Genomic DNA, 25956 nt, shown 5'->3' with positions numbered 1-25956 from the left:
ACAGAGTCCAAAAGTCTGTTCTTTACATTTGTGTCTCTTTTGCTAATTCACATATAGGGTCACCGTTACCATATTTCTAAAATCCGTATTTATGCGTTAATATACTGTATTGGTGTTTTTCTTTATGACTTACTTCACTCTGTATAATAGGCTCCACTTTCATCCACCTCATTAGAACTGATTCAAATCCATTTTTTTAATAGCTGAGTAATACTCCATTGTGTATATGTACCACAGCTTTCTTATCCATTCGTCTGCCGATGGACATGTAGGTTGCATTCCCTTTTTAAATCAAAGCTTCTCTCTGAATAGAACTGAATAAGCCCAATTCACATACTTTTAATTTGCATTCTGTCTGTAAATATTTAACCAAAGAAATAAATCCCCAACAAAGAGTGAAATAGTAGAATGAATAACGGTGATAGGGTTTCTTTGTTCACTGGGGTGGAGGTAGGCGTGATAAGGTATCTAAACCCTGTCCTGGCCTCTTCACTTCTAAAATGTCTCTAGAGTGCCTTCATTCCCCCATGGAAAGGGTTTTACATCTCTAGCCTGCTTTTCCCTACCCATAATTTACGTAACCTTGCAATGCAGATATTAAATTCATATTACTGTAAAACTTTAAAAAGTTAGATGACATGCCCAAGGCTGCACTGAGGAACAGAGATTTGAACCCGATGTCAGACTCCCAAGATCCATGCTCTTTTCTTAGCCCCATGCCATGTTTCTATTAAGTATTCATTCTAAGTTCCTTAGTGTCTGATCAAGCTTGAGTAAATCGGAAGTAAACAAATAGTGATCACCCTCCTTGCTGCTGCCCCTGCCCTCAAGTCCTTGCTCCAGTGCTTCAGAAATACCCGGTACATGGCATTTCTTGCCTCAAGGGCACTTGTTCCCCTTTCTCCAAACAAGGACTAGGTACATTATCAATTTAGGAAAAAACTGACATTCAACATTCAAAAAACAAAGATCATGGGATCCGGTCCCATCATTTCATGGCAAATACATGGGGAAACAATGGAAACAGTGACAGACTTGATTTTCTTGGGCTCCAAAATCACTGCAGATGGTGACTGCAGCCACAAAATTAAAAGACACTTGCTCCTTGGAAGAAAAGCTATGACCAACCTAGACAGCAGAGACATCACTTTGCTGACAAAGATTCATACAGTCAAAACCATGGTTTGTCCAGTAGTATGGATGGACATACTAGTATGTATGGATGTGAGAGTTGGACCATAAAGAAGGCTGAGTGCCAAAAAAATTGATGCTTTTGAATTGTGGTGCTGGAGAAGATTCTTGAGAGTCCCTTGGACAGCAAGGAGATCAAGGCAGTCAGTCCTAAAGGAAATCAACCCTGAATATTCATTGGAAGAACTGATGCTGAAGCTAAAGCTCCTATACTTTGGCCACCTGATGTGAAGAAGTGACTCCTTGGAAAAGACCCTGATGCTGGGAAAGATTGAGGGCAAGAGAAGGGGGTGAAAAAGGACAAGACAGTTGGATGCCATCACTGATTCAGTGGACATGAGTTTGAGCAAACTTGGGGAGACAGTGAAGGACAGGGAAGTCTGGTGTGCTCTAAGTCATGGGGTCGTAAAGAGTGGACCATGACTAAGCGACTGAACAACAACAATATTCTCAAATTTAAACTTTCCCCCAAATCTCATTACTTCCCTCAAATTGCTTATTTAGCCAAACACCTTATACTGTGGGTATGCACTGCTAAGTATGTATGCTGAATGGTTAATAAGCAAGATCATTTTCTCTCAAGGCTGAAAGAGAAGTATGATACATAAACCTCATTCCTTTCTCCCATCCAGCAACACACTCACATCTATCAGACACTCAAAGGTGATGAAAACTTTAAAAAGTACAAACATGTTTTAAACTATTGCTATGCTTAGGTGCTCAGTCATGTCCAATTCCTTGCAATCCCATGGACTGTAGCCCACCAGGCTCCTCTGTCCATGGGGATTCTCTAGGCAAGAATACTGGAGTGGGTTGCCATGCCTTCCTCCAGGGGATCTTCCCAACCCAGGGATCAAACCCAGGTCTCCCACATTGCAGGTGAATTCTTTACTGTCTGAGCCACCAGGGAAGCCCTTTAAACTACTGAAAACAGTCTATCCCCACCACTCCTTTAATTTCCCCACCACTTACTCCCTTGCCTCTTATCATACTGCAAGGCCGGTCCCTTCTCCAGTTATGGGAACGGAAGTAGTTGTGCTCTCTGGGGATTCTCGGAGGCATGGTATTGAAGTTGGTTTCCAGGGAGTAGCACAGCTCAGTCAGGCCTCCGCACCTAAGCCCTTGCACCAGAAGACCAGCCACAGCCAAACAGCTTAAGCGGGTGGCTGGTCTCATAGGAAGGCTGCTTCCTGTCCTTGTCACAAGGTTTGACATCTGCACCAGGACATGGCACCCACAGAGGACAAGAGGGAACTGGCTTCCAGGCTATCAGAAGAGAACAAACAGGACCGTCAAGCACCTCTCCTGCGGCCCTGACTCTGAAGTCCTTGCCATCAAGCAGCGATGCCCCAGGACTTCGCTATGCAGCTTTCTCCACAGCTGTCAACATGGCCTTCACATATCAGCGGTATGGCCTTGAACCCAGTCAGGCCTCTCAGGGCTTTTTCCAGGGTTCCCTTCCAACTCACCACAGAACTCCCAGAGCAGGGAATGGAGCAGGCTATCTTTCCAAAGCTCAAGAACAAAGGCAGAGAAAGCCTTGTTCATGGTCTGGGGTCAGACTGTGAGCAGAGCTTCCTGCCTGATGCACTAAAGGGAAAACCTGGGTGTCAGAATCAAGGGACCAATTGGCTTCTTGTTGGGCCATGCTGGGAGAAAAATAAACTGAAGTAAGAAGGGACTGTAGGGCTGGGGAGGGGGCCGAGAGGCAACCAGGAGGTGTCAAGTTAAGGAGGTGCATAGTTCAAGTGAAAACAACCTTTCTGGTCCAAACTCTCCCACCTTGGCTTCCCCCTGGGTGGCACTTCAGCCCAGGCAGGAAGAAATCTGGTTTAGGTGTTCACATCCTGTGAGATCTCTAGTTCACTCGAACAACATTTATTGAACACTCACTGCTGGCTGAGTCTTGGGGCAGGAGGTAGATCCAGTTCAGTGTGTAAGAGTTTAGCCAGGAGCCTGACTGGTAGCTCATGCTACAATGTTGGCTGTTTCTGAAACCTGCCCGCCAGGCCACCAGAGTCTGCATGCCCCAGAGACCTGTGAGCCAGACCCCGATCACCAGAGAGAGTGAAGGGGGAACATCAGCTCCTCCACCCTTCTCTTGGGATTATCTGGGCTCCTTTACTGCAGCCATGAGAAATTCACAAAGTTCACAGAAGCTCTCGCCTCACAGAAAGCTAAGAGCTGAAGAGGTAACATCCATGAGAGGGAAGTCTAGAAGGCTGAACAAGTAGTGATGTGAGGTCAGAGCAGGAAGACCAAGGGCTACTGGATGGGTGGGTACATGAAAGGAAAAACAGTCTGGAGGTGGTGATGTCCTTAAGACAAGGACGACAGGAAACTGATTCTGCATGTCATGGTCTCTGTTTGCCCAAGTACTGAGGAAGCCTGGAGGTTTCTGAAAGTGACTCCTCAGGATGGGGGTTGGGAAGGGGAGAGGGTGAGACCTGAGGAAATAAGGACCCTCAGAGGAATCTCTTCAATTATATAGAGAGCAAGGGACTTCAGGCCCAAATATGTTCAATATGCTTTCTCCTCTTGAGTTATAACTCCACACCACTGCACCAGAACAAACCACACGTGGCTCTCTGAAGGTAGAAACCAAACCCTGCTTTATAAGGCTGAGTAGCCATCATTAGCTTCTCTGCTGAGATATGAGGTGCCAGCCAGTGAACCTGTCTCACCTTCTCCCCCTCCCAACCACCCCTTCAGCCCGCCAAATACCCATCTCTACAATTCAACCACTTCAAAAAATACTCTGAGGAGGGGCAGAGTGGAGGGGGTGGGGGCTCAGGCTGCCCGGCCGGCCGGTTCCCGTGAGGTAGCTGACGCTGGTATGCCTGGGCAGGCAAGTGGAGAGAGGCCTGTCACAGGCTCACAGCAGCCAGGAGGGAGCCACCAGCTGACTGGGAGCTGGTGGAAGCGGAGAGTCTCGAAGTCTGCCCAGAGAACTTGATCACAGGTAACAACTGGGTGGAGAGACTGGGCTCTTTGCTGGTGTCCTCACTGTCCTCTGAGGAACTGAGTTTCCTGGGAGGAGAGGAAAGGCCAGCTTGGGTCTTCTTCAGCTTGGGCATGGTCCCATCTTCAGACAGTGGTATATTTCGCTCAGTGGAGCCATGTTTTCTGAAGGGAATAGGAGGAAAGAAATGGCTGAGACTCTGTGTAACTGAGACTTTAACCCACAGTCTGCTCCCTTTGGAGTCTAGAGCAGGCATTCACAGTATTCATTGCAGTATGGCTGAAAGTGGCTGCTTCTGTGCTCCAGCTCAGCTTTACCGAGCATACCAAGAGCCGCCTGGAAGAAGAGGCTGTGACAGAGTATTCTGATAGTCCTACCAACCCCCAGCTGGAGAATACTGATCTCATCAGAATATGGCAAGAGAGGAAGGAAGGAAACTCTCTGAATTCACCCCCAACACCCTTCCCTTGTCCAGGCAGCACTCACCTCAGCTTGACAGTCTCTGGCTTGGAGAAAGCACTGAGTGTCGCATCAGCCTTTGGGACAGTCAGAACTGAGGCCGGGAGAGTCCACTGGAAGCAAAGGAAGCAATGAGGCCAAAAGGGCTAGGTCAAGATCAGGGGAGAGTGTCTGGGTCTTAGGCCTCTTTTCCAGCTCTACCTTGGAGTGACTAAAGGGTGACCCTGCCGGAATGGGCCCATGTTGGGGAGAGTAAGTCTTGGCCCCCTCCTGATCCAGACAAGAAGGTGAGGGTACAAAGCACTTTTGATCCTTGAAACAAAGGCATCCAGGGAATCCCGGAGGCAAGTATCCCTTGAAAGGGAAGGGTCCTGAGACACAGAGGCCTGCGGAACCCTAGGAAGAAGTGAGAGAGTCTGGACCCGCACCCAACCCAGGCTGAACTGTTAGGGTGGGAGAGGGAGGGGCTGAGGCAGGGCTGTCCCCTGTATCCTGGCAGCATCACTCACCACTGGAGCAGAATCAGAGATGGCTCCTGTGTGGAACCCTTTGTAGCACCAACTCCGAAGCAGATCTACTCCTAGGATGAGATTAACAAGGGTGGGACTCAAGAGGATGGAATTGGAATCGGACTTCCCTGGTGGTCCAGTGACTAAGAATCTGCCTGTTGATGCAAGGGCACAGGTTTGAACCCCAGTTTGGGAAGATCCCACATACTGTGCGACAACTAAGCCCATGCATCACAACTACTGAGCCTAGGCCCTAGAGCCTGCTTGTCGCAAAACTAGAGAAACTCCATCCACAGCAGTAAAGACCCAGTGTAGCCAAAATAATTAATTAATAAAAGAGTCATCTTAAAAGAAAAAAGAAGAAGGTGGAATCAACTGGCCTATTCTTCTTGCCACGGAGGCCTGTTCCTTGGTCTACTGGGATTTAACCTCTCATTAAACATGGCCTCCTGGGGGCAGGGAAGACACATCACCTTTGAGCTTGTTGCCATGGTACTTCTGTTCCCATTGGGTGGTGAGAATGTTGAAATATCGTGGCTGCTCAAAAAAGCGGAGATAGCGAGAAGAGATTCGAGATGGAAAAATGCGTTCGAATTGACCACGGCGAGAAAACTCATCCTCCATCTCAACTAGAACCCGAACATCATCTGGTGTCAGGACATCCAGCACAGATGCGTAGAAGTCCTACGGCCCGAAGACCAGGGGGGGAAAACGGGTGGCAAAGCATGTAAGGCAGAGGCAGAGAATGAAGAAACTGGGGGTAGGAAGCATGGCTTCAGGGTCCTAAGGCTCCAGGACTTTCCAAAGACCACTAGGGCAGGCTGGGATGGCTAGCTTTGGACCTCATCTATTCCCAGATCTACTGAGCTTATTCAGAGGATGAAGAGATTCTTGGCAGTGGTGAGGAGAGCCAGGGGGCACAGATGTTAAATGACTTGTTGGATGAAGTCAAGATCAGAATCCAGCAACTCAGATGTGGCCACAGCCTTATGTCTGCCATCCTTCCGTCTGACTCCCTTATCTGCTGAGAAAGTTAAGCCTTCCAGGAGCTCAGTGCCCCTCTGGGAAAGAAACCCATAGGGTCAACAGGTCTACAAGAAGAGTGGACTGGCACAGTATTTTGCTAAGAACAGTGGTTGCTGAACACATACTAAAGGCCATCAGCTCTCTCCTCTAATTGCCATTTCCTTTTCCAGGGGATCTTCCTGACCTAAGGATCGAACCCGGGTCTCCTGCGTTGTAGGCAGACGCTTTACCATCTGAGCCACCAGGGAAGTCCTCTCTAGTGACATACATGCCAGCAAATCCCTGCATGTGGGTATGTAAGAAATCCTGCCTGAGAGGGATGAAGAGCTGTTTGCCTTGGGGCCCCACAGGTTTGACCAGGGAAGCTTTCTGCTGGCACTGGGGTAAAGGCAGTCTCCTACCTGATCAGGAATTTTCTGGGTCAGGTAATAGGCTTTCTTCATCTTCTGTGCAGTGAAGTACTCTGGGGCCACTCGACATCTGTCCCTGGGTGAGCTGGGCAAGCTAAGACGGGGGTGGGAAGGGGGCAAGGGGTAAGGTCAGCAGCTTCACATCCTGAGTACATGTAGAGAGAAGGTTCAGCCCAGAAAGACACCCTCCTCAGGAGAAGACAAAGAAAGATGGACAGAAGTTTGTTATTGGAGTAGATCAGACTGCAATGCACTACACTCATATAGCCCAAGAGTCAAAGATCCAGCACCACGAAAGAACTAAAAGGGTACAAAGCATCCTCTTTAAGTTGTATTTAAATGGAAAAAAAAAAAAGACCATGGAATAATCACTGTATACTTCAGTGTAGTTGAACTGAGTGAACACTTACTAAATACCCAGGTTGGCCCTACTGGCTGTGTGATCCTGGACAGGATCCCTGACGCCCTGCCCCTTACTTCACATTACTACAATTACTACTGACAGACAAAGACAGCCTCCAAGGAGCTCACAGGATGGCATGGATCAAGTAACAACTACAGCACAGAGCCAAGTCTAAAACTATAAGGTACAATGTGGAAAGCAAGTCTTGTTGCTACAAATTAGGATTTGAAGCCCATAGGATTTGAAGCCCAGCTCTATAGCTCTGCAGATGAATGACCTTGGATGGGTCACTTAAATCCCAGTGATTTTTCAGTTTCCTCATCTGTAAACTGAGGATACTAATACCAACTTCATGGGCTACTTTGGAGATAAACTTTAGGCTTTTCTGTACACAGAGGAGATACCAACTAAATATTAGCTCCCTTTCCTCAAGTGTGGTTCTGAGCGCTTTGAAAGTGTGGAGGAGAGACCACACATTGAGCTGGTTTCATGAAGAGGTTGCCTTCAGCTAGGCTTGGATGGATGGGTGAGGTCAAAACAGGGAGGTCTTGCTGAGTGGAATTTCAGGAGGAAGGAACCCCATGAGCAGAGGAGGGGACACCATAGGGGAACAATGAGAGGCAGCACACGATTCAGAGAGGAGACTGGACTAACTAATCCTTAAGGATCCTTCCAACCCTGAGGTTCTAAGCGTGATCCAGTTTGTCAGAGCACATGAGCTGGGAAGAGGAGTAAAGGATGGGGTGCCTGGGAAAAACCGGCTAGGGCCTTGACTGTCTGCTTGAGGAATTTAAAGCTGGTTCCTAGGCCCTGTAGGGATTCCTTGGCAGGGGAGCAATTAACCAAACATGCCTTTAGGAACACTGACATGGCGGTGGTGTGTGGATATATTGCAGTGGGAGATGGAGCAGCAAGGGAGACCAAGTAGGAAGGAACACCCAGACACCATCCCTTCCCAGACAAGCAAGGGGGCTGACCTGGTGGTGGAGCTGCTGGAGCTGCTGGAGCTGGAAGCGATATCATCTGCATTGGGCAGAACAAAGCCTGCCAGGTTCAGAAGGTCACGGATCATCTGGCCTTTGATGCTGATGTCCAGCGGAGAGTTGGAGTGGAGGCTTTGGGGAAAGCATACAAAGAGTGCTACAAGCAGACACTAAAACTGTTTCCAGTCCAACTGTTTCCAGACACTAAAACTGACATGTCCAAGTCAACACCAGCCGCATTTACACCCAAACTCATGATCATCATGGGGGTCTTCCTGCCCCACAGGTAGTGAATAACCTCGATCGGGGTGGTTCCTGCCTGTGACTTTGGTTTGCTAGAGGAAAAGTATGCAGTAGGTATCAAGTTTAAAAGAGCAACTTTTAACAGCCTGTCTCCAATATCAGAAAACCTTGAAATGATAGCAAGAACAAACAAAGAGTAAACAGTAAACTAACTATGAAGGGATTTAGGGAAGGAAAGGTCTTCCCAAAGTCAGCAGGACTGGAGCAGAAATAGCATCAGGAGGCCAGGGAAAGGCTCCTATTGTGCTCCCTGAGAACACCTACCTGGGGGAGATGTTCACTTCTAGAACCCAGGGCTTGAGTTTCTCATCCAGCATGACATCGAAACCAAAGAGCTCGTGGCAGCTGTAAGGCCGCCGCACATACATCTTCAGCAGGCTGGTCACATAGGGTTCTGACCTGGTCCCAGAGAGGATAAAGTATTCAGTTCAGCTCCTCCCAAAGACCCTGCCTAGAGCTGCCTAGGCCCATGGAGTGGCTCAGAGATGGGAAAAAGGAAGCCACCCAAGAAAAGCAGCTCTAGAGATGCCTGTGACCTGGAGCCAGCTTCTAGGGATGCAGTTCAGTACAGCAGGATTTAAGTCTTCTCTCTTCCTTCCTAAACCCTGTCCTCAGAAACGGAAACACAGCATGGGCTAGAGTTTAGAGAACAGCAGTGTGGAGGCCCACGAGAGAGAGAGGACTTGGTGGCAGGCCCCACCCAGGGTGGCAGTGTGACTCACGAGATGATGGTTTTGACAACGACATCCTTTATCTTCTCCCAGATGGCATCACTGTTGACTCCCTTCTGGCTCAGGTAGCTCCATAAAGCCTTCAGTGCCCTGTGAGGCGGGGGAGAAGAAGGGAGTATTTAGGGTTAGAATCCATGAATGATCAGTGAAGAGGAAGAAAAAGGAGTAAGAGGCCCAAAGGTATCTCCTTCATATGTCTTCTTTTGATGTTTTGAATTAGGACAGAGAGGAGTTTGGATACAAAGAGACCAATTCTGAATTGCCAAGTATCTATATGATATAATCTTTGGGTTTTATATTACTCCTCCCATTCACCACTCCCCTGAAACCTCCCCAAACCCTAGAACCCTGTATTCCTGCAGGCCTCCACTTGATGGGGACACTGTCTGGGTACCATTTGTGGCCCTGGCAGGCTGTTTCATCCTCATTGGCCTGGTACTCGGCATTCTTTTTATTGACACTGTAGTTGGTCAGGTGCATGAATTTGTTGCCAAGGCTCTTCATGGAAGGGGAATACCTACAAGTGAGAGGAAAGGCAGAGGGGAGATGGTGATACAGCAGATGGTTAATGGTCCAAACATGTCTCCAGATCCTGAGCAGGTAAAGTGGACAGATCTTTGCGGATGCAAAAGAGTCTGAGAAGCACATCTTCTGGTAAGGTTTCTAGAACACTACAGCTAAACTTATCTCCTATTTTATCCTACCTCAGTTCTGTAGACAGACCCTCCCTGTTTAGTGAAGTAGAGAACCCCCTTTTTTCCCATTCTGCATGTAATACTGTGATTTATAATAATAAATATGTATATATTGGACCCTGCCCCACTCCCGGACATAGAGCTCCTGAAACCTTTGTAGATTCCTAAGTGGTACAAGTATAAGGAGCAACTTTGTTCTCAGATTTGGTGTTTTGACCCCAGTTCCTGACACGGAGCTGCTGAAACCGTTATAATTTCCTGGGTAATAGGAGCATCTTTTGTTCTAACGAGGCGACACTGGGTGAGCTCCTGATGGCTCCTGGATGACAGCCAGTCACTGGAAAGGCCAAGACATGATTAGATGGTTGGAATTTTCAGCTCGCCCCACCCAACTCCCATTATCTTAAAAAAGGGAGAAGGGCTGAAAATGGAGCTAATGATGAATCAAGCCCAAGTGCTGAAGCCTCTGTAAAAATTCCGCAAATATGAGAGCTTCCAGGTGGGTGAACCTGTGGAGATGCTGGGAGAGCGGCCGCCCAGAGAGGGCATGGAAGCTTGGTGCCTTTCCTCACACGCCTTGCCCTGTTCATCTCTTCCATCCCCCTGTTCTGTATCCTTTATCACATCCATTTTTCATAAATCAATAAATATAAGCAGTGTTTTCTTAAGTTCTGTGAGCTGCTCTAGAAAATTAACCAAACTGATACCCCCAGCCCTGAGGAGGGGTTCATGGGAACCTCTGATTTACAGCCACTGGTGAGACGCACAGGGAGCCGCCCGCACCTGTGACTGGCATCACAGGTGGTGGAGGGAGGGGCAGCCTGGTGAGACTCAGCCCTTGACCCATGGGATCTGATGATGTCCCCAGACAGACATATCAGAATTGAGTTCAACTGTAGGACAGCCAGTTGGTGTTGTATAGAAATGCTTTGTGTGGGGAGAAAAAAACCCACCATCCGGTTATAGGTGGTGTCAGAAGTGTTTGATGTACAAGTAAAGCTGTCACATGGAAGAAAAGAAAGACAAGGTTTTCCCAAAGGCACTCCACCTTCTCCTTTGCTAATAAAAACTACCAAAACATAGGTTATTTTCCTCTTTGGTGTTCTCCAGCTTCCCTCCCTGGAGGAAAAGCAAATCCCCAAGGCTGTCAGGGTGAGCCGCCACCACCACCACATACTTGCAACTGGCAAAGCGGACGAGTCCATCTGAAAAGAGGTAAATCCGTAGAGGATCATAGGAGGTGACGTAAACATAGATCCGCAGATCGAACTTGCTGCCACTGATGAGGTAGGGTTTGTGGAGATACCTACAAAGAGAAAGGCCAGCTTCAGGGACAAGACAGAAGGCCAGCTTCAGGGACAGGACAGATGAGACAGGGCTTGGCAGGTAACTGAGCCACAGCAAAAGCCAGCTAATGGTTCCCAGGATCTGCTGCTGCTGCTGCTAAGTCGCTTCAGTCGTGTCTGACTCTGTGCGACCCCATAGACGGCAGCCCAACAGGCTCCCCCATCCTTGGGATTCTCCAGGCAAGAACACTGGAGTGGGCTGCCACTTCCTTCTCCAGTGCATGAAAGTGAAAAGTGAAAGTGAAGTCGCTCAGCCGTGTCCAACTCTTCGAGACCCCATGGACTGCAGCCTACCAGGCTCCTCCATCCATGGGATTTTCCAGGCAAGAGTATTGGAGTGGGGTGCCATTGCCTTCTCTGGGTTCCCAGGATAAAGACCTTTAAAGAGTGGGCTGAGGAAGGTCTTTGGCTGGGAGGACAAAGGACAAAAGAACATGGTGAAAAGGGGCCCTCCGAGGCTGAGGAGGTGGGAAGCAGGGAGTGGGGTCACAGCTGGAGACGGGCTCACCTCTGTACCAGAAGGGGCCTCCGCTTGGGGAGCTGACTCCACTTGTGAATGACCTGGATGCCGATGCCTCGAGCGGACGCTGGCTAGAGGTTGAGTGGAGAGGAGAGGAAAGGATTTGCCTACCTGGCCCAATACTCTGGCGCTCCCACTCTTAGGCCCTGCCTGCCGCCCGCCAGGACCACTCACTGGTTTAACAATCCACTTCTGGCGGCTGCCGCTCTCCCAGGCTTTGCGCAGGAGCTTGGCGTCCTGGGGTAGGATGAAGGACTGGGGGAAGAAACTGAACTCCTTCTTGCCAAAGCGGCTCTGCATGCGGGACAGGTTCCGCCACAGTCGGTCCTTGCGCCCAATCTGGAATGAACCTGGGAAGTGGTTTAGCTGCAGAGGGGACAGAGGGTGGGAGCAGGGAGAGACAGGGCCATGTGAGACCACGAGGAAGACAGCAAGACTCACTACACCATTCCAACATTCTAAACTCCTGTTCCATCTGACTGTCACTGTCTAAAGGTCCTTAAGTATCCCGCGCTGAGCATCCACCAAAAACATGATTAAAACACAAACACAACACAATGTAGTGCCCTTTAGGAGTCAATAGTTCACGACGTAAAAGAGTAACTAAGACAGACATAACATTCACCGTAAAAGTAAAGGAAAACCTGTTAAGTCTTTTTCCATGCCTCTAGGACAAAGAAAAGCACCTGGCTTTCCTGGGGAAAAGGGACTATTCACTCCAAATGAGACCTCTTTACACATATTCAGCTTGGAGGAACAGAGGCAATATGCAGTGGTTAGAGGAAAAACATGATAAACTGAAAACAGGCACTGCATCTCAAGATACACCAGGGAAAAAGTGTCTTAGATGCTTTATCTGTCCAAGACACTGTAGCTGACCTACTAGGTGAGCATGATCCACTGGGGGCTCACACAGCACCCACCTCCCATACTTTCTCCACCCTCTGAGCCCTCCTGATTTCACTATGGTCATCCTCCTCTTCCCTATTTCTACTACCAACCTTCCTCTGCCCAAGTCCAGGGGAAGAGCAGCTCAGAAAAGGCCCCTACCTTCTGATGCTCCTGAATTGATCGGAAACTAGGAGACTTCATGTGGTGACCCCAGCAGCCCAGCCAGTCATCATTCCCTATAAAAGGCACATCAGGAAGTCAGTCTTACTAGCAGCTCGGTCCCTGGGACAGAGAGTGGCTCAGAGGCCCCAGAAATACCACCAGAGCCTGGGCATGGCTCCCAGCCCCGGTTTTCTAGGAGTTGCCATGGAGCTGTCCTACATGAGGCCCTGGGGTCAGGACTAGAACAATGGCCCTCTGTCTTCCAATTTTGAGGAACAGGCTCCAGGCAGAGGGATTTCAGACCTATGTCCTCTTATGAAGTTGGAAACTTCAGGACAGGGTCCTCACACAGCAGGAGCTAATCTAGGGGTTCCCTCCTGCCCAGGGCCCATCTGCTGCGGCAGAGGACAGGCTTGAAGTAAGGCAAGTGACTCACTCTTGCTGATCTTGAAGTGGGAACGTCCAATGGTCTGCTTGACAATGTTGGGGGTCACTGTGCTCATCTTCCACCGGAGCAGCTTCCTCTGCTCCCAGGGAAGTTTCTCCACTGGGGAAAACAAGGGGCAGGGGGTGGGGGGCAGGGAGGGTGTAGAGAAGAGCAGGAGAGTCATGGTGAGTAAAAGTAAGAGGTGGCACTGTTGCTCAACATTCCCTGTAGGCAAGTCAGTAAGTATTATTCCAGGTCAGAGTTTCAAAGGAGCACACTTTGGGAAAGAAAGGGGACTGCACAGGAATGAGGAACACAGAGAGAAGAAGAGGATGAAAAGGGGAGAGACACAAGGTTAAAGGTCAAGAGTAAAGCATGAGGTTATGGGGCCGAGAGGGTCAGCTAAAGGATGGACCAGATAAAGATCCCCTCATCAGACTGGTGGACCAGGGGGGTAACCAAGCACCAACACAGCCATTCTGGAAACCCCTTCCACCCTATCGCCAGCTTCACTAGCATCCTTCTCCTGGGGCTGTTCCAGGTAGACACTCGGCCAGGTTTACCTCTCTCATCTGGAGTGCCAAAATAGATGGTGGGGGGCACGTTGGGAAAGAGACTGTAGATGAGGGCTGGTCGAACAACTTTCTCATTGGAAAGGGGTTTGGTCAGAAACTCCATGCAGTTCCTACAATGAAAAACAGCCATTCGGTAGAGAAAGGCAAAGCCACAACTTGGAGTGCTGTTACCGTTACACATCGTTTCTTTCAGGGTGCTATCTTCTACACTGCGATTCTACAGAAACAAGTGCTCAATAATTACTCTGCAAATATTAATCCATGCTAAGGCTAACCTATATACAATCACACCATAAATGTCACCTAAAGACAAAGTTTTCCAATATTGCATTCTATGATACAACTAAAATTTCCTGTGATGAGCTATAGGCTGGGGAGGTCCCTGAAAAGAGTGGCTCTGAGAGTAAGTAAGGAGTTTAAGTGGATGGAGCACTTAGCAGCAGCAGGAGCAGCAGTAGAGGAATATGCTACGCTTAGACAAAGAGAAATAGATGAGGAGAGAAAAAGAATGATATGGATAAAAAAAGAGGAGGAAAAGCAGAAAAGACAGAAAGAACTAAGAAGAGGTAAAGAGGTTTTTAAAAAGAAAAAGGGGAAAAAGCAACAGAAAGAAAAGAAGCAGTGCTACTTCTAACTCATTTTATATTTATCTGAAGATATATGGATGATTAATGCTCTTCTCTGTTTTGAAAACAGAGACATCAGACATTCATGACATCAGACTTTTATGTAACAGTGTGGCAGTAAGACAGTCTGGGAATCTGGAGCAGTGGGCCATGGGGTCCCTACTGTTATTCCAATAATGTCTTGATCAAGGCTAGCTCAAGGAGTCTCAAATAGGAAGACGTAGACTATCTATTGGACACAAGCTGACAGACCCAGATAATTTCTTCAGATAACATTGAAAATGGAGAGGATAGTTATGACCCTCTATTTCAGGCTGATGTGATCCACAAATATTTATTATTTAAGATTAATTTTCAGTTTATAAAGAAATACTCTACCTGTTATTTTTCAGCACAACAGAAATAGGCACTGTACATAAAACACCTCAGTGTTTCAAACGTGAGAAAATTTTAATGAATTTTATTGGGTTGAGTTAAATATTAATTCCAATTAATTAAATAAATCCAATTAATTCAACTCTATTCCTCATTTCCAAATTTTTTTACTTTAAAGACTTTCCATTTACTGAATATTAGAATTTAAGATTGTTGAAAATCAAAAACAATGAGTTCATATTTAAAAACAAAGGCAAGACAGGAATGTAAAATGGTACAGCCACTGTGGAAAATAGCTTTGGAAGTTTCTTAAAAAAATTAAACATGCAATTATCATAGAACCCAGCATTTATCTCAGAGACATGAAGACTTAAAGGTTCATTCAAAAATATGTACACAATGAGCAGCTTTATCTGTATAGTCAAAAACTGGAAACAAAATATCCTTCAGCAGGTGGCTGGTTAAACAAAGTGGTCCATCCATATCATGGGCCACTACTGAGCAATATAAAGGAATGAACTATGCATACGTGTAACAACTTGGATGAATCTGTAGAGAATATGCTGAGTGAAAAAAGCCAATCCCAAAAGGCTACATATGGCTATCATTCCATTTGAATAACATTCCTGAAACAACAAAACTATTGGTTATGAAGGGTTAAGAAGGGGATGAGAGTAGGAGGGAAGTGGGCGCAGCTCTCAGGGCAACAGGAGGCATTCTTGCAGTGACAGAAACGTTCACATCTTCACTAACGTTAATGTCTTGGTCACATTATATTGTACTATCGCTGTGTAAGATGTTACCACAGGGGAAACTGGGTAAAGAATTCAGGGACTCTCTGTATTATTTCTTAAAACTGCATGAAAATCTATAAATGTCTCAAAATCAAAAGTTTAATTAAAAAAAAAAGAAAAGAAAATCTTTGTTAGCTGCCTCTCAAGAGTACTGAAATTAACCTCAAAAGGCATGACTTTTGGTCTAGTGGTGCTAAAAACCTTGACCTTGCAAATAGTTACTTAATTTCCCTGTTCCTCAATTTTCATATCTGAAAAAACAGAGGCTGAACTTGACCAATGCCATTTCTAATTTCACATGATTCTTAGAAAAAGAATATTCAACAGGAAATGTAACATACTATTGCTGGACAGAGGAAACAGGTAGTGTTTTCAATGATTTTTCTGTGCAAAATTTTCTATAATAAATAAATCTTTCATAATTGGGAAAAAATAAGATTTCAGCAATCTAAAAAGATGCCTGATTTTAGTCAAAATGCAAAGTGGTTTAGAATTCTTTAACCTCCATTTGCTTGACCTCATGTTTTAAGCCTTATATAGACTGTGCATTTTGTAGAAATTAATTAATGAACATAGAATTAACAAACACCTTTTGTGAATTTTATCTTAAAAATCAGAAAGGTTAAACAAAGGGCTGTGCAGCTGTCTTGAACTAGGCCTGAAGACAAACCTAGATAACCCTGAAGTGTGGAAAAGAGGCTCCAAGTCAATTAAACGTTAAATGTTTCTCTTTGAGCGAGTGGAAGTCCTTGGTCAACATCTAATATATACGGCCAGGAGTAGATTTGCTTATCTGAAAGAGCAATGGGTTAGGCTTAAAGTAACAGAATTTATGCACCAGATACAGGATACCTATGACAGGATTTCTACCAACCTTCACAGAAAGTCCCTATTCTGTCTCTCCATTTTCTAAACAACTCTCTCCACCTTGCTGGTTTGGAACTCTAAAACTGGGACAGATGCAGCCACCATCACATTCAGAGATGCAGCCTGCCTCGTCCATACTAATCTTAGATGAGACTAACTCTTCCTCTTAGCTTCATCTAAGGCAGAGCCAACACAAAGGAAAGCAACCAGAGTTTGGCTGCTCCACATGCTAGGCAAGCCTTGACATGTATGGCCAGAGTAGAATTAAAATTAGAATAGGAACTTTGTTTTTTTTACACTTTCAGTAGAAGTTATTTTTTAAAGGAAAAAAACTTTAATGGTTGGTACTTTGTGAGGTTTTTTTAAATATCTAAAAATAATTAATGAAGATAAGAGCCTCATATTGAGACAAAGTTGGAAGTGATGAAGGAAACAAGGAAGATTATACTGAAGAATGTTAACTTTCTACCCAGAGAGGTGGTCTATATGATCTGTAAGCAAGTTCTAAAACTCTTTAGCATAAAGACATGTCCTCATTTACAGTGTCCTGTGTTCCTTCCTCCCCCTGATTCCACATCTCAGTTATGCACCATTCTACAATTATGTGTTCTACAAAAGAAGGGTCTACATTAAGACATGGACTTCTTGGTTTCCTAGGCAGAGATAGGTATCCCTCAGATTCCATGAAGGGCAGTCAATAAAATACTCTAGATTCTAGCTACAGAATTTTAAATTAAATTTATTACTAAGGTCAACTTTAGTCTTATAAAACCAACTTTCAAAGGAAGCAAAAGAGCACTGAAAAAAAGCTCCAATTAGTGATATTATCTATCTCAGAACTGTTTCTGACTTTGGGACACATTTAAAAGGCAAGGTGGCAAATATCCTCATGTGTGCAGCCTAACTAAGAATCTACCTCAAACATTGTCTCTTCGTGAAATTAGTTATTAATTTTCTAACTACCTCTTGAGATTATTTGCTTTTTACTTGAACAATTTCTTGGAGCCCAAAGACTGAATCGCAGCACAAGAAACACAGTACTGATTTTAAGCTCAGCTGATAAAATATACTTCTGTTCCCTCCCACTGATTCCTGTTTGAAAACTAAAGTCCTACTTATAAAAATTCAGGGCCATTAATTAATAACTTGGGTGATTCCTCCCTTTATAATCCTCAAGAGAAGGTAAATGAGTGTCTGCCAACAACCTACACAGTCAGGACTCACCGAGAGATCACTGCTACCGACTCGCTGGGGGAGACGGCACTGCACGAGGAGCACTCTGAGTCTCCTGGGGGAAGAACAGAGAAGGCCCAGGTGGGAGAGGCTGCCACTCAGTCACCACGCCCAGGCGGCTCTTCCTCAGACATCCTGGCTCAGCCTTCTCGAAGAGCCACAAGCACCCATTGCTGCCTTGCACCGCCTCCCCTGAGCTCAAAAGCTGCAAGGAGAAGGCAAGACTCGGGGGACAGGGGACTAGAGAACAAGCCCCCCCAAAGCCACTCCCGCCCTCAGACCCCCAAAGTAAATGATAAATGCAGGTGACAAAGTGAGTTGAGGAGCTGGTATATAATCATTAGCCCCCCTTCCCTAGCAGTGGTGACCAATTCCCAGTTGGAGGAGAGAGTCCTCTACTCACCCTCCTCCTCTTCGTTCCCATCCTGGCTGCAGCAGTCTTCCAAACCATCTAGTAGTTCTTCTTCCAGATCTTCAGTTTCAACCGGGTCTAGCTGGAGGTCAGTAGCTGAACTGTAAGAAAGAATCATGCCCCAGCCCAGCCAGCTCCGTAAGAGAGGTCACGCTGGATTCTCCTTCCTTCATCATTTCCCAGTGTTTGTCTCTTCCTTAGTCACTAGTCTGCTGGCCCTTGCCTGGGCCTTACAACCCACTCCTCTTGCTCTCAGAGCTTCGGCCTGGCCACAGTTCCTCAACCCCATGTCTCTGACTCCACAGAGAGGTACTCTGCCTTCCATTTTCCTTGAAGTCCCTCATAGTATATAAATACAAAGTTCTGAATATAAAACACCATCAGTCAATGTGTGGTAACAGACATCAAAGGTCCCTGGACCTCTCTCTAGAAACTCAGAAAAGGCCTTGGTGGACCATGGTTCCAGAGAAATAACAAGGCACAAGAAGCCAGTTAAGTGTGTGTCCTAACTCTGAAACAGCTGTCATACCAGGAATGACTGAGAACCTGATTTGGTTTGGAATTAAGTAGAGAAATCACAGTCCCCAACACATGATGTTGGAAATTCTTATTTTTCCCTGGTTATAACCTAAAGCAGGTCTTAGCCAACTCTTCCTCTAAAGGACCAGAGAGTAAATATTTTCAGTTTTGTGGGTCATTCAGTCTGTTGCAACTATGCAACCCTATTATTAAAACAAGAAAGCAGTCATAGACAGTAGAAAATGAATAAGGCTGCATTTCAATAAAGCCTTATTTACAAAAGCAGGCCGAGGGCAGGATTTGGCCTGAAAGGTGTAGCTTGCCAATCTCTGCCCTAAAGTGAAAACCAACATTCCAGGGCACTTAAAAAATACAAACCAACCTTCAGAGACACAGGGTCAGTGTCACCAGGTGTGTATACATTCTACTACTTGAAATGATCCAAACACTTTCTTCAACTTACCCAATAGTCCTAGGAAGTGAGTTCAGCTCCCTGGCTTCCTTAGGCCCTTCTCTCCCAAGTTTGCCCAGATGGATGGAAGAGAGGCGGGTGGCCACCTCGGCTACACCAAGGGGCTGAGGTGGAGAAGGCAGAACTGGAGTCTTGTCTTCTCCAAGAAGTGGGGAGTCGATCGCAGATCCACAGGCAGGGCTATAGCTGAGCCCGTTGGTATGTGAGGCAAGGAGGTGAATGCTGATGCGTTTGGTACAGAAGACTGCACTGTCCAAGCCCCCGAGGTCCGAGACTGCAGGGAGGGCCCTGTTGTCTGCTCCAGCGTCCTCCTGAGGGACCTGCTGGCTGGCCACAGGAGGTTTCCACTGCCTGTTTTGGTTGAGGAGATCCCACTGCAAGCTGGGATTCATGAAGTAAGTCTGTTCAAAATGGTAGCCTTGCCTTGGTTTCTTCTCAAGGCCTCTTGCAGTCAGCTTCCTCACAGCCTCAGTGAACCGAACCTCCTTAGTCAGAGTCTGGGAAACAGGGTCACCCTCCAGGCCACAGGGATACGACTGAGTCCTGGTGACTAAGTTACTCTGGCTGTAGAGGGAAGAGGCAACACTGGTGGTAGAGGTGTCCAAGGAGCTGGGGGTAGACAGCATGCTGTGGGGAGGGGCGTCGTCTAGGGCAGGGCCACTGCTCTTGGGCGCCTTGTGCTCAACAGACTGGAACGCACAGTCTCCGGTGCCCCCTGAGTGTTGCCAGGAGATAAGCTGGACCTTGGGTGAGGATACTGGCTTCAGGCCCTCTGTGGCCTGCAATAAAGGCACTTTAGTGCTATTTGGCCGCATGAAGGAGTTGTTGTTCAGCATGGGTTTGTAGGAAGAGGAAGAAGAGGAGAGTGGAGATGGGGTCTTCCCTGAGATGGCAGAGGCCAGGCTCCTCCCTGTAAGACTTTCCCCGGCCGCTCCCAGTGAGGAGTACGGTTCCGTGGATGAGGATGCCATGGGGATGAGCTTGGAAGACGTGGCCTTGTTGGCAGTGAGTCTGACAGGGAGCCTCTTTTGAGGGAGAGAGAAAGGTCTTTTTTCTGACGGGCTTGAACGCAAGCAGAAAGACTCCAGCTGCTGGTATGCTTTGTGCCTGTAGTTGGAGCGGCGGTACAGCAGGGTGCTGCTGAACAGGTCTGGGAGGGAGTGCAGGTAACAGCAGTTGCCGTGGCTCGCAGTGACAGCCGAGGTCCCGGAGCTACCTAGAGTGCTGGGGCAAAACAAGTACGCTGGCTGCGGGGGTGCACCCAGCCCTGCTGAAAGTGTCCCCACGTGTTTCTTCTCCAGCCGCCAGATTGGCTTCACCTGCTGATGAGCCTGAGCCCAGACTTTGCCCTCGGAGGGTTTCTCGGGTGATGGGGTAGGTGCTGTGCCCGTGGGCCCACTCTGCTTCAAGCTGTGTCCCCGGCGGAGGCTGATATCGTAGTGCTCTGTTCTTGCTGAGGCCATGAGGAGCCCACATCACGGCCACATGGCCTCATGGCCCGGCTCAGGTGAGGTGCCAGGTGCCTCCAGCAGTAGCAGCTGCATGCTTGAAGTCCGTCAGCCTGAAGGGGAGAGAGACAGCTGGGAATGTTCCAGTCCCAGGACAGACACAAGGCTACAGTGGTACCCTGGCAAGCAAGAGCCCTGCTTTAGCACTTCTTGGGCAACCAGTCTCAGTCATCATTTGGGGCCCTGAGAGAAGAACACTAGATTTCGAGGGTGTTCTCCGTGGACTTCCTGCTGCCCTCATGCCTTGATGAGCTGGCTTCATCAAGGACTGGGACGTTAAGGTGCCACCGGGTGAAATCTGTTCACATGCTCCCTTTCTCTCAGAGAGCTCTTTCCTCTTTCTCCAAAGAAAAATTCACACCTTTCTGCCTCATCGTTCACAAGTTTACATGAGTGGCTTCCTTCCATCACCTGACACCCGTGTGCCTAGGAATAAGGCAAGCCTGGGTGTGGCAGAGAAGCCAGCCAACACCTTCCTCCTCATCAACCAATTCTGAATGCTCAAAGATCATGTGAGAAGATTTTACATGTACTGCTCCCTCACCAATTCTCAAGCTGCCCCTGATGTGGTCTGCTTTCCAAAGACTAAGTGAGACAAGTTCAGACAAGAGCATGGATTTCTCCTGTTGACCTCTGGGGTGCGTTCTGTAGCTGAGACAGTAATTTCATCTCTTCAAGAGTCTAGCCAACTATACAGGCTTAAATTCCAACCAATGTGTTGGTGGAAAAGAGAAGAAACAAGATGGAATTAGATATCAACATTCTTTTTACTTAAAGTGATTTTATTTCTAGCAGCCACACTGGGACAGGAGAGGTCCAGGAGTAGAATATACAGGCAAGAAGAAGAGAGAAACTTTCTTTATTCCAAATCCCAGGCTTCAGTCTGGGCTCATCTTGGGGAGAGAGAGCCTGTCTCTTGCATTCCCTAATTCAATCTTTCCTCTAAAACAAAACCGCTGAATCAGTCTATAGCTCTGGGTTCCAAATAGTCAGTTTTGCATGGTCATTTGATTTCTAAATGAAAAATATTCTGCAGTTTTTTACACCTGCAGGGAAGGGTGAGCCTGCTTTTATGACAGCATCCAGGGGAGAAACACAAGACTCTTCTATAAGAAGTCATACATCTGGGATAATTCTGAATGAAATGCTGGCATCTTAATCAAGTATTTTCACAGTGGCTAAAGGGAAGGAAATAGCAGAGAATTTTCTTGCTCAAGTTTTATTTAAGACACAAATGACAATGGGGAGAGGGCTTTGTATTCTGATAGGAGAACAATGGCCAAGGAAGATTCTCATTCCTGCCTATGGCTACAGGAACTGCTGCTGTTTTCCACCAACAAAAAGCCTACAAAAGCCATGTGATATCGCCCTCTTTTCCTGCAAAGACTGACCTGTGTGGGAGTCCTTCTCAAGAAGAGTACCAAAAAATCACTGCCGCTATTCAAAATGATAGTGGGTGAAAAATAGCATCACAGCTAAAACCAGATTTGATGCCAGTAAATGCAAACTCAAGGTAACAGAAAATGGACCTCCACCAAATCCAAACTATGGAAATACTGTGCAGGGCACAGCTACACTCTGCGCGCTTATGGGAGACAAGCACAAAGGGAGGGGTCAGACCCTGTGGTGATTTTATAAGACCACACACCTGAGTGTGTGTCATGTACACATAACAGGCTCACGTTCCAACTTACGTAGTCATCTTATGGGAATCCACATCTCTCCCCACCAATGAGGCACAACAGGTTCACCAAAGTGATGGCAGAAAGGGATAAGGAAACGAGATTTCATGCTGCTGCCCCCTGAATGTCACTCGACGTGTAACTTCTCGTGTGCATCCTGCCATCACAGACCTTCAGGTCTCTACAAGTGTCACTTCCTAGTGTGTGTGCAGGGGGTGAAGGGGACAGTTGTCTTCACCCAGCCCTGAGGTGGTGTGCAGTGGGGGCCCGTGGCTATGAGGGAAAGCAGGCTTGGCTACCGTGCACCTGAGGACATGGTGGTGGGCTCCTGGGTGCCCTTAGAGCCCTTTCCTCCTTGTCTACTAGACTTAAAAATACACAGCTCAAAGGCTGTGTCACCATCTCTAGGTAGCCTTTCTGGACTCCCCAGTTCAAACAGGATGCCTCATCTCTGTGCTGGCCACCATTGCTGTCTCTATGACACTGAACATTAACAAGGACTACTCATCTGACTAGGAGCAACGAACATGTTGTTCCCAGTACAAGGTCTCACCCACAGTAAGTGCTCAATATTCTGTTGACTGGATAAACTGGAAAAAAAAAAAAGTAAATAAAGGGGAAATACACTAGCACTTCTCCAAGAGAAGACTCTTTTGAGAGTCTCCTGGATAGCAAGGAGATCCAACCAGTCTATCCTAAAGGAAATCAGTCCTGAATATTCATTGGAAGGACTAATCCTGAAGCTGAAACTCCAGTTCTTTGGCCACCTGATGGGAAGAACTGACTCACTGAAAAAAGACCCTGGTGCTGGGAAAGATTGAAGGTGGGAGGAGAAGGGGACGACAGAGGATGAGATGATTGGATGGCATCACCGACTCGATGGACATAAGTTTGAGTAAGCTCCGAGAGTTGGTGATGGACAGGGAAGCCTGGCGTGCTGCAGTCCATGGGGTTGCAAAGACACGACTGAGCAACTGAACTGAACACTAGCACTGATGAAGGCTAGTTTGGGCACCTAGCAAATACCAGGTACTATGCTCATTTAATCCTCAATTTGAGCTATGCTCAATTTGCTGATGATGAACCCGAGACTCAGTAAAGCTAAGTAACTTGTTTATGGTGATAAACAAACAACTAACAAGGAGTGGCCAAATTAAAACTTGAGTTTGTCTGGCTCCACGCTTCCTCTTAAATAGAAATGAAACACACACCTAGGCCCTGTTTCCAAACTTATCCCTAACCTTCAGGTGGAAGACAAAAGGCGGGTTGGAAACACTATGCTGAACCCCTTTGTGGGGAAGCACCCAAGAGCCCACCACTGTGTCCTCATCTGCACCATAGCCAAGCCTGCTTTCCCTCATAGCCACGGGCCCCCACTGCACACCCCCTTAGGGCTGGGTGAAGACAACCGTTCCACTCACCTCCCGCACACACTGCTCTGCATCCCTCCGCATGAATCCTCAGTGCCAGAAACACTGGACGCAAGTGGCCCGGCATTTACCTTTTCCAGGCCCAACTCAAACCCCATCCCACCCATGAAGATCTGCTGTGTATTTACTCCTCTAATTTAATGTTTTGCAAAGGCTATCTTTTACCACTGTTCTCTTTTCATATGAATATACTTCATAAGCCCCTGATGATTTTTATAGGGAAATCTTGTGTATCTGTAATAGATAAATGCACAGCTATGTTAGTAGAAGTTGGAAGATCACTGCCCTAGTCTGGCCTCCTTCTCAGCAACGCTGCCCAAGTTTCCTCCCCCTAAAATATCATAAGATGTTAAGAGTTCCTAGAATAAAGTTTAAAAAATAATTGACTTCAGGGTAATGAATATTTTCTAGGTCAGTTATACCTCCACAAAGCTGTTAAAAATGAAACAATTTTTTTTTCCCCTGAGGGAATAAGAAAAGTAAAGAACTGCAGAACATTCTGAAGATAAACAAAATGGCCTCAAACATCTCTTTCTATTTGTGTGGCTAGCTCTGTCCAATTCCTAGTCCCTCACCTGCCTCACCAAATGCAGGCCTGCATTTGTAGTAGCATCCTGCCTGCCTTCCCTGGATCCAACCTCTCTTCTTCTAAAGCAACCAGTCTCAGGAATCTCAACGTCCTGCCCCACCATCTTTAAACAACATTCAGAAGCTGTCCATCTCATTCTGCCTTCCACTCTTTATGGGGCGTTTTGCCTCAAGTTTCTTCCTTAAGTGAGAGTGAATGATGAGCAGCCTATGCTAGAAAAACTATGACTGTTGTCTCAAACCACCAGGTCTCCAGAGGCCAGGCCAGACCAAACCAACTTGGACAAGGTATCTATTTCTACAGAAAGTAATTATTCATTACACATTGACTGTGTCACTCTCCTATATTACAGGAGTGTGTGGCTCTTGGGATCTGCAGTTTCCTTTTCCTCTTCCATCTGAGAGTTTCACTCAGTCACTAGAGGAACTCAGAACATCAGAAACAGTTCAGAGTCTAGAGTCACAAGATCTCTGATGAGATCACTTTAGTTGCCCAATAGTTATATAAGAAGATAGAAGTGACTTGGCTGGAATCAAACAGAATGAGGAGTGTAGGAATCAGACACATTTTCTCTTAAGAGATAAATCCCAAATTCTGTCTCCCTAAAGAAAGTTGGAGGAGCATGGAACTTCTGTAAAGCCCTATTGAGAAAGAAAGGCCCACACGCCAACCTAATGAGAAGGGAGGGCCAATAGAAGTTGAGGGGGCGGCTCTTGCAGAACACTGTTACTGCAAAAGAAGTTAGCCAACCTCAGGGGGAAAAAACAGCCTATAGCAGCTAAAGCTAAAGGAGGTCCATCTGCAAATTACTGAAAAGTGGAAACAGTTGAAGGCTTAACATAATTAGGTGCTTCCCTGGTGGCTCAGATGGTAAAAAAAAACTGCCTGCAATGCAGGAGACCTGCATTCAATCCCTGGATTGGGAAGATCCTCTGGAGAAGGGAATAGCAAGCCACTCCAGTATTCTTGCCTGGAGAATCCCATGGACAGAGGAGCCTGGAGGGCTACAGTCCATGGGGTCGCAAAGAGTTGGACATGACTGAGCGATTAAGTACATCCTAACATAATTAAGTGACTAGCTCTCCTGAAGCCCTGACCTTCAGCAGCTTCAGAAAGAAACCTTGGGTGAGCTTGAAGGCAGTGGTCCTTAAAGTGTGGGCCCTTTCAGGGGTTCCGCTAGGTGAAACTATTTCCATAACAAAACTAAGATGTGATTTGCCTTTTTAACTGTGCCAGCCTTTCCACTGATGGTGCAAGAGCAATGGTGGGTCAAACTGCTGTTTCCCGAGTAGGATTCAAGCCAAAGGTACCACGTGAGATTTTTCACCACCACACACTTCTACACGGCACAGCAAAGGAAGAAGTGCCAGGTTTACTTAAGAATGTCCTTGATGACACAGTAAAAAATGAAATCCCAATCCTCAAGTATATCTTTTTAACATTCTGTGTGATAAAATAAGAAGTACATATAAAACAGAAGACAACGGTTATCTGTAAGTAAAGCACTTGTTTGAATTGCAAAATTTTTCTGTGGAACATCATGTTTACTTGAAAGAACGAAGGATACACAAGTGATGGTTATTCAGACTTTGACACTTGGCAGGCGTTCTCTAGAAAATGAAACAGAGGACGCCTGTCACTTCAAAGGAAACAACTGACAGTGTTTGTTGCCAATGATAAAATTTGAGCTTCCAAGAGAAAATGAGAATTTGGGCAAAATTGTATCTGCCACCATGAGCTTGACAGCTTCCCAATACTTAACCATTTTTCTGATGACTGTGGTGATATTATTTTTTTATACTGTCAAATAGAATGTGGCAACAACTCAATGAACCAGTATTTTCCAAATTATCTAT

The 25956-nt window shown here is 46.7% G+C and overlaps 1 protein-coding gene across 1 annotated transcript in view; it reads right to left on the bottom strand.

The window, feature by feature from the left end:
* Positions 1-3786: 3786 nt before the first annotated feature.
* TTLL4 (tubulin tyrosine ligase like 4) overlaps positions 3787-25956 on the bottom strand; it is a 36971-nt gene continuing 14801 nt past the window's right edge. Inside the window, exons 2-19 of the mRNA XM_025278269.3 lie at positions 18883-20452; positions 17892-18001; positions 17480-17543; positions 13582-13703; positions 13028-13138; positions 12589-12665; positions 11713-11904; positions 11527-11609; positions 10850-10978; positions 9372-9494; positions 8969-9067; positions 8511-8645; positions 7938-8075; positions 6549-6651; positions 5595-5805; positions 5122-5192; positions 4640-4725; positions 3787-4317 (exon numbers count right to left, since the gene is read on the bottom strand). Of these exons, the coding sequence (XP_025134054.3) occupies positions 4059-4317; positions 4640-4725; positions 5122-5192; positions 5595-5805; positions 6549-6651; positions 7938-8075; positions 8511-8645; positions 8969-9067; positions 9372-9494; positions 10850-10978; positions 11527-11609; positions 11713-11904; positions 12589-12665; positions 13028-13138; positions 13582-13703; positions 17480-17543; positions 17892-18001; positions 18883-20354 (3585 nt within the window). The 5' untranslated portion in view covers positions 20355-20452 and the 3' untranslated portion in view covers positions 3787-4058. The remainder of the gene's footprint in view (positions 4318-4639; positions 4726-5121; positions 5193-5594; positions 5806-6548; positions 6652-7937; positions 8076-8510; positions 8646-8968; positions 9068-9371; positions 9495-10849; positions 10979-11526; positions 11610-11712; positions 11905-12588; positions 12666-13027; positions 13139-13581; positions 13704-17479; positions 17544-17891; positions 18002-18882; positions 20453-25956) is intronic.

The sequence above is a fragment of the Bubalus bubalis genome, chromosome 2, assembly GCF_019923935.1.
Source record: "Bubalus bubalis isolate 160015118507 breed Murrah chromosome 2, NDDB_SH_1, whole genome shotgun sequence".
In the NCBI taxonomy this organism is placed as follows: domain Eukaryota; kingdom Metazoa; phylum Chordata; class Mammalia; order Artiodactyla; family Bovidae; genus Bubalus; species Bubalus bubalis.
Note: the sequence above shows the minus strand (reverse complement) of the source record. Positions and strands in the feature narration are given on the sequence as shown.